A 12,059-nucleotide genomic window follows, 5' to 3' on the forward strand; every position below is an offset into this window, starting at 1 on the left:
TCCTTCAATGCAGTGATTTCCTCGGAGAAAGGCAAATCAATGAATTATCTTGACCCCCTCCCAATAAAGTCTTGATTACTAAATGTAATTTGCTATTTTTGTAAATAGATAAAGCTAGACTTACTAACGAATAAGTAAATCTCAAGACATAACTGATAATAAGAAAATATTTGCCATATTCAGGCTAGCAAGACTAATTTGTGAAAACTTCACAGAGGTGTAAACATTCTTTAAAGTTCAAGGCCTAAGGGACACCTGGACATTAACATATACAAAGCGGTGGACATTTTCAATTCTACTTCTCAAAGGCCGTGACTTATATAGCATTTCACATCATTTTGTAAATGAATTTTACTATCGTAATGGAATTAATTCTCCTTCTTTTCAATTTTCTGCAATTTTTAGATTTCTTATTTTCTTCTCAAAAGATTGTTCTGTCCGTGTCTCCACTGAACTATCTTTAGGTCATATGCACTAAGGGAATAGGTACCCTAAATGCTCTGATTTACATCAGCCTAGAACTCGGAGACCTGAATTATGATGCCTTTTGAATTTGCTTACTGCAGGTGCCAGTCTCATCCCTAAAAACAATGAATTGTACTTCCCAGTGTGTTTTTCAGAACGTACCATGCAAATTACTTCATCTTTCCATGTTGAGAAGATGAGGAACTTCTGCTGATGGTTATAAGTAGTTATGGAGACTTTAGATCTTGCAGCAGCCATTTAAGTCCCGGTGAATGGATCCTGTCAGCACCCTGACTGTTCCTCCCCTTTAACTGTCTAATTTTTTTTCTTTGATAGGGTACCATGCTTGGGAAGATTGAATTTGAAGGTCAGTCTGTGGATTTTGTGGATCCAAATAAGCAGAATTTGATCGCTGAGGTTTCAACCAAGGTGAGAGATCTCCCTTTGCATTTGGTGGTTTTATTTCTTATAATATCAAAATCTTCATGTAGGCCGAGGTCATCATCCTGAAGCGCCAGACTTGAGGGAGAAAAGGATCTCATAGCTGCTCAAATATATGTTACAAATCGGTGCCTTTAATGTTAGTAACTTTTACTTGGTGCAATCCAGCATCAATCAGAATGACTATGGAGAACAACATTTCATGAAGAATTCCAGCTGTGAGAACTTTGGTGCACCAGGGCCTTTCCTTAAGAAAATGTTATTAAAAGACTGAAAATCGCCTGGCTAATAGCATGTCAGCCTCAGAGAAAACACACGTTGATATTATCTGATATTCCTGTTCCTGTGCCTATTCACACAGAAATGGGGACCAGGATGATGGGTCCCTGATGATCAGTACTGACCTTATTGATGCTGATACTGGCCACAAGATGCCGAAGCATAAGAGATAGGAGTTTGTTGAAGACAGGGGATGTTAAATTAGATATATAATTGTTTATATATTTGGAATTTGATAATGCCATATGCACTATTCCCTTGTTTTTAATTCTAAAATTTGTCCATTCAAATGGCATGGAACTATTTTCCTGTAGCTGTTTCTATACATTCCCCTGTGAAGTGATTTCGTTTGAGACACAGCATGAAAATGGGCTATTATTCCTTTTAGAATTGAGAGCCACCTTGGAGATCTAGCGCAGCATTTTCCACATCGTGAGGAACATTGACCTAGAGAAATTCACCTTAGAAAGAATTCTGTGGTGATAAGGTTAAAAACAGTGCATAGTACATTTCCTCTCTTCAAGAGTCATAATGCAAATTCATATATTCACGTGTCTGTGAGGTCTTGCTTAATATTGCTGTCATTCTGTATGGAGGGTATATAATGTGTTTGTGTAGAGACCAGCAAAAAGGAGGCTGTCTGTATTTTTATCTATATCAAATCAAGAGAGAGATTGCAATCGTGAAAACTGACCCTGTTTCTTAATGCTAGTGCAATTAAATAATTTCATTGTAGCTGTGATAAAATGCATATTTGTATCAGATTATATTTAGTCTGTGAATTTTGTTTGGATGTGGTTGATAACTTAATTCATCGTCTTGTAATTGCAATTTGATGTAGCTACAACTAGATGGTAATATTGCTTTATTTTGTAGGAGAAGCCTAAGGTTAAAAAGATATCTATACTTTTTCAAATGATTTGATGCGAGAGATTATCTGTACCATTTATGGATCAGCTCAGCAATAATTTCCCCAGATCATGGAAGGAATGGGGCACTTCTTCTCTAGAATAGTTAGCAGGAAAAAATATGTGACAAACTTTATATTTTTGTCAAGTACAGTCTAAGGGTTATGATTTCCCATTCTGTAGAGTTTGTGGAGAGTGGAGAGTAGACGTTTCAGTTAAAGTAAAATGCTCTTTCAAATATCCAGGTTGCAACTTTCATCTAAAGCCTTTTGGAAACATTGAAATCATCCTAAATTCAGAATACACTAGGTAACTCTCAAAGCTGTAATCAGTGTGGGCACCCAGCCCTCTAGGCTTTCTCTCTGTTTCTATTATTTCTCCTTTTATGACTTTGAGGAACTGCTTCTTGGGTAAATGCCTGCGAAAATGGATCTGACTCCAAGCAGTGCTTAAGATGTAGGTAATGATTATGATATGCTCCGGGATCCTTTTATGAAGTCTAGCATTTAAATGCAAATGATTGCATAGTAACCTAAAGAGACCAGTGGTCTACACTAGCTTAGGAATCCTCTGACTCTCATACTAATTTTACCCAATAGCCCCACTGCATAAGCCTAATGCATAACATCTCTGCCCCATCCAAACTTTATTGCAAGTTGAGGTTCAAGTGGTATTTAAAGCATGATGTATCTATTACCACATCTGTCTAGTGCTGAATCAGGCAATAATACTTGAAAATTCCATTGCCACTGGTTGTTAATTAGGCAAAATGTGGGAGAGATTATTGTTAACTATGGAAGCAACCAATTTCTTAGGGATCATTGTTATTACTGTAATCAACATTTTATATAAAACAGCAAAGTACCCTTTCCCTCATAAAAAAGATATGGTTTGTGGCACTCGCCATGCCTTATAAATTGATTGTTAACTGCCAGTCACTTCCTAGTAGTTAGCAATCAACCTGTTACCAATATAAGTACAAAACATCCTCAGATGTGTTTATGATATTGGCATGTTGCTCATGGCTGGTACTTCCCTCTCACTCTCTGCTTGTTAAAATGGCAGGATGTCAAGGTGTATGGCAAAGGAAACCCCACGAAAGTGGTAGCCGTAGACTGTGGGATTAAAAACAATGTAATTCGCCTACTGGTAAAGGTAAGCAATTTGTTCTGTCTCGGGGTGAGGATTTATAATATTGATCTTTAGTATTAAACTGATTTCCTTTCTCTGTCTTGGAGAAAACTTGTGCATTCCTTTTGGAACATCAGGGGATCTGGTCTCTTCTTGTTGTCTTTGATCTACAAAATAACACTTGTATCCCGTTTAAAATTAGAGATGTAGACTCTGTTTTAAATCTTTAAAGGCCACAAACACAGAGAAGAATGATGACTGTTCTTACCTCGTATTGACTGACATTCTGAGATGTGTCATGTTTACTTTCTTTGGGTTTAGAGATGACCAAAAATTTGGAGTCAGTTGGAGAACTCCTCCATTGGACCACATTTATTATGTGCCAAATGTTTGCAGGGATCATGCCCTGATATAGTACAACCTTTCATGTTGCTTTATATAAACTCTTAGAAACCAATTAAAATTAAACCTTAAAAATCCTTAGGTGAATGTCACCATTATAATGTTTTCTTAAATATTGTTTTGTTGGGATTTCTCCTCCTCCCACCTCTCCATCTCTCTTCCTATCTGTGTCTCTCTGTTTCTGCTGACACTGCCTCAGAGGTCACAGATTGTTTCTGTCTCTTTCTTTCTCTCTGTCTGTCTCAAACACGAATGCACACATGCACACACACACAGACATTTGCATAACATCAAAATAGTGTGAGTATAGAGGGATTCTTAATTCACCTTCTCTTTGTTAGAGAATATCAGCAATATCCAAATCATGCTTTCAAATTCTGGTCAATTTACTAACAAAAATTTGCATTTGACTCTTCAGTAGCAGATACTGTCGATGACCTCTCTATAGATAGATCCTTCTCATTTTACTATTATAAATGGTATATGGGCATTTTGCCCATCCTCCAATTGCAAGTGTCTGCATTTCATTGCTTGAGGGGTCTCTTTAGCTGGTTGGAGCCTTGTGGTAGGCAGAAAATACCACAGAATTAATGATCCCTGGAGCAGCCCCAACCCAATGACTAGAGAAGGTCAGTGTGTAAATATCCCAACTTCTTTGCCCCATTACTGAGCTATCTTGAGGGTGGATAGTCTACACTGATTCTCAGAGTTCCCCAGTGGGCTGAAACTCTAGTTGTCCATAGTGCTTGGTGATGCATACGTTATTGGAGTGCCTCACAGTGTTGCTTTCTATTGGTACTTCTTACAAACCCTTCCAAATAGAGTTCTTTCCCTCAAATCCTTGTATCAGGAAATGCTTCTAGGGAAACCATCAAAGATATTTTCCACTTCTATATACAAAAGATCTAATTATTCTATCAGAGTACAGATACTACAGATAATGTGAGAAACCCCTAGGAATGAAGTCTGATGAAAATTTGGTCAGATAAAAAAAGCAAAACTGAAAAACGTGAGAGGTGGACCAACTTAAATTTTGCAGAAAATGGATTTATCTCTCTCTAACACTGCTAGTGAAAATAACCTATATTCCTGGATGTCTAGTCAGGAATTCTTTAGGCTCTAACCTGAAATATGGGGAAGTGTGCTATCCATTTTTTCAGGATCAAAACTTTAATGGTGTTTTTTCCCTCCACTTTCTATTGACCATTCGTTTCATATACATCACACAAAATACAGTGAGCCACCAAAGAATTTTTCACTCAGCATTATTTGAATTACGTACCATTTTCCCTCCCCTTTAGAGTGTGGTTAGTTGAGAGAAGGTCTAGGCAAAATTATACTTTGGCAAAGAAAAATGTTATTAACTTGACCATTTTTGCCTTTCCTTTCCAGCGAGGAGCTGAAGTACATTTAGTTCCCTGGAATCATGATTTCACCAAGATGGAGTATGATGGGCTTTTAATTGCCGGAGGACCTGGGAACCCTGCTCTTGCACAACCACTAATCCAGAATGTCAAAAAGGTGCAGTAAACCTGGGGGTAGTGTGTATCTGTGTGTGAGATGGAGGGAGTCTGTGTGGCTGAAAAAGCTGTAATCTATTTTAGGTATTCAGATATTCTTTAGTGCTCCTATCTGTGACCCCTGAGGCAGTGTCAGCAGATATTATGTGGGAGGAACCAGTGAGGAGAGAGAGTCCCAGAGGAAAAAAAAAAAACCTTTGTTCAGGCAAAGTAACTGGGATTGTGTCCTCGGGTTAAGAGAGCTAGAGTCCAATCTCCAAATGTGTCTTTCTCTACAATCGTAAAATGACAGTTCATGTTTCTCACCATGACCCTGGGACCTATAACACCTTCGAGTTTCTGAAGAAATACTAAGTTTTGTTTAGTTTGAATGTTAAGTACATTTTTTTGAATCCTAATGTTACACATTTGTCAATCATATTCTTATCTATAGTCTAACTTTTTATTCAATTACGAATCTCTTTTCCTTGTGAATTAAGAAAAAAAAGGAATGCTTCATTTTTATTCCTTCGGAGGCAGCATTTTTTTTTTTTTTTTTTTTTTGGAACAGTACTTCTGGTTAATAAAAATTCTCCCTGATTTAGGTTTTGGAGAGTGATCGCAAGGAGCCATTGTTTGGAATCAGTACAGGAAATTTAATAACAGGACTGGCTGCTGGTGCCAAAACCTACAAGATGTCCATGCCCAACAGGTAAGACAGTTATGCGTCTGTTTACAGGTCAAACTGGCTCTGAAATACTGATAATAACTAAACGCAAAGCCTTAGATTTTCTTCAGAAAAAACAAATAACCGTACTATTACACGGTTCACAGTTGTCTGACTACCTGATACCACTTTTATTGCATTTTTGAAAGGCAGCCTTTTCTAACAATAACATTGCTGTAGTTTATGTTCCTTCCCTTGGCATAAATTGAGGTTATTATGCTCCATTAAGTGATATTCCAAGGGAAACTGCTCTGGTTTCCAAGCTTGATATCAGAGAACTGATAACATTATAAGACTTAAGAACCAGGAAATCTTCAGAACCTCTCCATTTTACTTCCCTTACCCCACATGATGCCAGTTTATTCAACGTGGCACTTTCTCCCATGGCCCACCCTCCTCATTAAGTGTAATTCAACATAAATGGCTTGTGTTTGTCTCTCTGTTAAGCTCGTGAGCAGCTCTTAATTTTTTGTTATGAACGCAGTTCTCCCTTTTTACTGATTGTCGAAGTTTAATAGACCTGGTGTCTAACACATAGCAAAGCTTCCTGAATTGATTTTTGTTGCTAAAATTTTGGGATTAACAATCTGTGACTTTTCTCAGAGAGTAATTTCCACTAAGCAATTGAAACTTTCACATTTTAATAGGTTTTTCTCATTCACTGTTTTATAACAAATGCGTTTATATTCTTCTCTTCACTTTTCCTGTTCCCTATTGTTTTTCTCCTTTTCTCTCCAGAGGGCAGAATCAGCCTGTTTTGAATATCACAAACAAACAAGCTTTCATTACTGCTCAGAATCATGGCTATGCCCTGGACAACACCCTTCCTGCTGGCTGGAAACCACTTTTTGTGAATGTCAACGATCAAACCAATGAGGTAAGTGCTCTCGATAAACCTGTTCAGTTGGCATGAGAAATGCAGGGCCTTTCATACTCTGTTAGACACCTTGTCTATGTGGGCTTTTTCGTGTGTGTGTGTGTGTGTGTGTATGTGTGTGTGTATGTGTGTGTAAGAACTCTTTTTATAGATTATTTCCCATAGCCCTCTGCTTTTTAAAAAGTCATTTCTGTCTTATTCTCTCATCAGTTGGCTCGTTGAGGTCCACTCTTTGAGCGGTTAATCAGTGACTGTCTTCCACATTCATTGCTAATGGGATATTGGTGTAGGTCTGTTTGGGCCTCGTCTATGTGGGTCTGTGAGACTCACTTGGCTCTGTAGTAGCCTTTGAGAAGACCCTTGGAGAAGTAATTTAGGAGTTGGAGAAAAGAAGATTTGAGTTTGTTCTGAACAGACACTGGGAGGGGAGGCGCCCAAAGGCTATAGACCAAACCAGTTGTTTTTATTGAGAGAATCACATTTGGTTGAGTCTTTGTTGGCCTATTTTTATTATGACTGTTAGCTGTTGGAATGTCCTTAAGAATTTATCTCAGTTTTTTTTAAATTTGAACTCTATTGTCCACCGAATAATACATAGCCCTGGTTGACATTCATTGTTACAGAAGGAATTTCTTCCTATTTCTTCTTCTTTCAGGGGATTATGCATGAGAGCAAACCCTTCTTTGGTGTACAGTTCCACCCAGAGGTCAGCCCGGGCCCCACAGACACTGAGGTATGTCAGTAAATGAGTCCTATTGTACACTTAATTTTTTTTTTAAATCAGAAATGTATTTATGTGAAAACTTGAGAAACAAACATCATCACCCCAGATGATCTTGGGTACAGAACATTTTTCAAGAAGAGTGCTTTGATAACATACATATATTGCATTAAAATTTCCCCATGAATATCATGGAGGAAATTTCTGTCTTTTTAAAAATTTAAAGTGGGAAAGCCCTGAAGAAACCTGACGTGATGCTATTTTTATTTAAATCGTTATCATTCTAATATATTTAGTTCTGAAATTTACAATTGTTGTACTATGCAAATGAATTCCCTCTTGCTCTCTTGTTCTCATAACTGAAATGAAATTTTAATCCCCCATCTGTGACTTCACAAAAATCCCTATGGCAACTGGTTGTGTAGCCAGAAGAGAGAATAAACAGCAGCAGGAGAAGGAAGAAGGGCAGGGGTACGCGGGAGGGGAGAGGGCATGCACACAAATATATATGAGTCAGATGGCTTAAGGAAAGAACCAGAAGGAATGCTTAGAGGAGTTTTGTTTTTAATTTAAATATTTTTATTTTGTGTGTGTGAGCTTTTGGTTCAGTGTTCAAGGTCACCTTTTCAAACAAGAGCTTGTGGTGACACAGAAAACTCTGGAAATTGGTGTGACTTCCTCTCCCACACCCTAAGGCCTACAGTAGTAATGCTGAAAACTCCTCCCTGTCAGCACATACTTCCAGAAAAGACACCTACATAAAATGAGGAGAATCCGAATTTTCCCTCTGTAAACTCTACTTTCTCATCCCTGAATTACCTTTTCAGATACATACGTTGTGTTCATTTTTAAATATTTTTAGGAAATGATTCTTAATAGCCCAAATCAGTATAACATTACCTATCCATGATGAAATGCATAAAGAAAATGTGGTTACATACATTTGTTGCCTAATGCATGCTGAATACTATTTTTTTAAATTTAAAATTTAAATATTTCCCCATATTAGTACTTCAGATTAGGAACATTGAAATTAAGACATGCAATATTGAGTAGCGCTTAATCCTTTTTTTGTCCTGTCAGATATTTGCAAAATGAACATCTTTGTTGAAATTTGTCATGTCTAGTGAAACAATAGAAGTAAATTCATTGCTGAAGTTTAAGAGTAAGCTTTGGAGATATTTTTAGAGCTGATAGAAATTTTCAAAATCCAGTTATTTCTAACTTTGGAGGTATAAGTAACATAGCTTTAATTTCTTTTGTATAACTAGAGTTTTATTTAGAAGAAACCATTTAGAAGAAAATAACTCATAATTAAGGGGATGAAAGCTTGACATTCTCAGAAGGCATGATCTGAAATGTTCATTGTCTGCTGAAAACTTGCTTTTGATAGGATTTGAAGTGAACAATTAGAAATGTTTATTTGATCTAATTCTTATAGTAGTAAATATTTAGTTTTGCCAATTTTGGCAGAAAAGCAAAAAACAAATATTGCATATGAATATTTATCCTAAAAAATTATTTGTTACTTATTTGAAGTTCAAATTTAACTGGGCATATATATTTTATCTAGCAACCTTATGAGTTTTGCAGCTTCTAACTAGTTGGTTCTATTTTTTTCTAGTACCTATTTGATTCTTTTTTCTCACTGATAAAGAGAGGGAAAGGTACAACGATTACATCAGTTCTGCCAAAACCAGCACTAGTTGCATCTCGAGTTGAGGTCAGTATATGCGGGCTTCTTTCTGGTTTATGTATTTTCGATTTTCTCTATCATATGATAATTTTTAAAAAAATGAATGATGTTTACCATTTTAATGTCTATAAAAATGATTGGTAATGTTGTAATTACCCATTATTTTAGCATCTAATTATTTGGTCTTTTTTGATGGAGTTCACTGGAATTTTCATGTTTTTGATTTAAAATCATATTTTTTACAGTTTACTTCTAGAAATTTGTAATAAAATAATTTAATAAAGAATGGCTTTTAGCTTGGAATTTGACACATTCTATTACTTAATAAACTATAGTCTTATGTATGCTTGAGATACAGTTCAAATTACAGAATCATTATAGATAGAACTTTTTTTGTTTCAACTAGAAGAATTATTCTTCAACATCATGAATAGAAGAATATGATTTGACTCATAAAGAGCAAATGGATAAGGAGTACTATAACACAAACTTGAGTCCTTATTTGTGTAAATGTATAGGTTAATATAGGTTTCCACTCATTTCCTTCATAGTTAAACCATACATATACTGACATCATTATTATATAAAATTTAGAAGAATGTATACGTAGTTTCAAGTATATATATACATACTGACTCTTTTTATAAATAAAGGTAATTGAATTACATGTTTACATGAAATGATAATTTGAGTTGGAGGACCTGTTTTAAGGATTTCCATGGCAGCCTCTTTTCCTGAGATGGAGAGGTTGGAGGTTATCCACTCACTCAGTGTGGAATCAAACTGTGGGTTCTTGGTAGCCAAAGAAGCCATGTACTTACTGTATAATATTCTTCTCAGAACATCAACTCATGTTCTTCAGGTGCTTTTCTTTTGTTAATGGTGAGAAAAAAGATATAATTTGGGATTCTGCAGTACCTTCGCATGTAGTAGGCATCCAGTAATTTTTGTTGAGGCAAAGCAAGTTTCCCAAGTCCTTGTCTTTTGCAGTGACAAGGAATATCTTTCTCCTCTGAAGGGTTTGGCACTTGTGGCTAAAAAATAAGCAGGATCATTATTTGCTTGGAATCCTGTATACAATTTGTAGAATTTCAGCATATTGCCAAAACATGAGCTTTCTCTTATTACATTTTCTGTAAATATTAATGGCACAAACCATAAAGGTGAAAATGTGAATATGAAGGTACACCCATGTCCCCTGGCCTTCTATGTTTTCATTTGTCTGTTACGGAAGGCCCAGATTCTTGCTTTGTCCAGGAGAAAACCGTGGAATATTGAACATAATACATTTAAATTTAAGGAAGATTCTTATCTTATATATATATATACACACACACACACACATAGATGTATCTATTTACATATATATTTATGTAGTTATTTTTAGATATTTATGTATCTTTAAATAAAATGTAGACCTCAACATTTTTTACTTCAGTGAAGAAAACTTCATGAACTTTCGAAATTGCTTTGAAATTAGAGATGTTTAAATTGTCTTATTCCTAATGAATCACAGACCTGTACCCTTGAAACAAAGAATACATTCTATGTTAATTAACTGAATTTAAATTTTAAAAAATTGTTAAGACTTTTTTCTCACATATTTCTCAAAACACTGTACTTTAAATCACCATGTGAACCCAGACAATATAGCTAGACTTTCCTGTTCTTAAAATTGCCGATTTTCCCCATCTTACTAATGAGAGCAATGTCATTTTCTTATTGCTTACAGGTTTCCAAAGTCCTTATCCTTGGATCGGGAGGTCTGTCCATTGGTCAGGCAGGTGAATTTGATTACTCAGGATCACAGGCTGTAAAAGCCATGAAGGTGAGAGATCTTTGTAAGAATTAATATACTTCTTTAATGAGTCTAATTAGTATTTTATAATTTAGATTTATGACACTACCTCTTTTCAAAGTCACTGTAATTGATTCCCTCAACTATTTCTCATACATCTTACATTAAAGAAACTTTGATCACAGGTGAAATTTTTAACTTTCTCAAACTTTTTTGCATACTTGCAAATCAAGACTGTAAGAGTGATCTTCAAAATTATCTATGTTACCACCTATTTATACTGAAAACATAAAAAGCCATGTTTACAGATATTGCTCATTTCTTTTGAGGCAGTGAGCATTTAAAATATATTTGTCTTTTGTGTGAAACAGGGAATTTGGGTATCCTTGGTGTTCTAGAAGATGCTTCAGGCATCTTTGTGGTTGAAATGGCAAGATCAAGTTGAGGGAGCAAAGGCAACAAATGCCTTTCGTCCAGCTTTAGAAGTTGTTACCTGTCACTAGGGAACCCAATTTCCCATCTATGACTTGGGTTGGATGACTGACCAGAATGATATGGCAGATTTTCATGTGGAAATGAAGATTTGATACTCAAGTTAGGAAGAACACCTTCCCTGTTCCTTCAAAGTCTCTCAAGATCTCGCCAACCCTTTGTCATAGCAAAGCAGAAATTAGAAAAATATCACTGTGTATTTAAAGTATTTCTATGAAAGAGCTAACTTGGCTTCTCTCTGGTGTCCTTATTTCCTTGGGTAGTCCCCATTTTGGTGCTAATTGGCTATTCTGGGCAATATGAGCTCTTCTGTGACCTTGTCTCTGGCTTTGCAGTGTAAAGCCATTCACCAGAGACCTGGCTAGGAGAAAGCCACACAGAGAAGGTGGCAGAAGACTAGGACAACAAACACAGAAAAACAGTTGGCCAGAATTTTTCTTTTCTTTTTTTTTTTTTATTGTTGTATTTGTATGTTATATACAAAGATTTTCACCTGACAGATGTCTGTTGAAAAAAATGGAATGCAACCCCTCAGTTACGTTACTCTTCTTCCCATTTGTTTTTATTTAATACTCTTCTCCATACACGCATGGGTACACACACATATGCACACGCGTTTTTCT

General features: G+C 36.0%; 1 protein-coding gene across 1 annotated transcript in view; it reads left to right on the forward strand.

The window, feature by feature from the left end:
- CPS1 (carbamoyl-phosphate synthase 1) overlaps positions 1-12,059 on the forward strand; it is a 130,058-nt gene that overhangs the window by 38,199 nt on the left and 79,800 nt on the right. Inside the window, exons 6-13 of the mRNA XM_002922357.4 lie at positions 802-894; positions 3,159-3,248; positions 5,019-5,147; positions 5,731-5,837; positions 6,591-6,729; positions 7,385-7,462; positions 9,075-9,173; positions 10,879-10,974. Of these exons, the coding sequence (XP_002922403.1) occupies positions 802-894; positions 3,159-3,248; positions 5,019-5,147; positions 5,731-5,837; positions 6,591-6,729; positions 7,385-7,462; positions 9,075-9,173; positions 10,879-10,974 (831 nt within the window). The remainder of the gene's footprint in view (positions 1-801; positions 895-3,158; positions 3,249-5,018; positions 5,148-5,730; positions 5,838-6,590; positions 6,730-7,384; positions 7,463-9,074; positions 9,174-10,878; positions 10,975-12,059) is intronic.

This window comes from Ailuropoda melanoleuca, chromosome 2 (assembly GCF_002007445.2).
Source record: "Ailuropoda melanoleuca isolate Jingjing chromosome 2, ASM200744v2, whole genome shotgun sequence".
Lineage (NCBI taxonomy): Eukaryota > Metazoa > Chordata > Mammalia > Carnivora > Ursidae > Ailuropoda > Ailuropoda melanoleuca.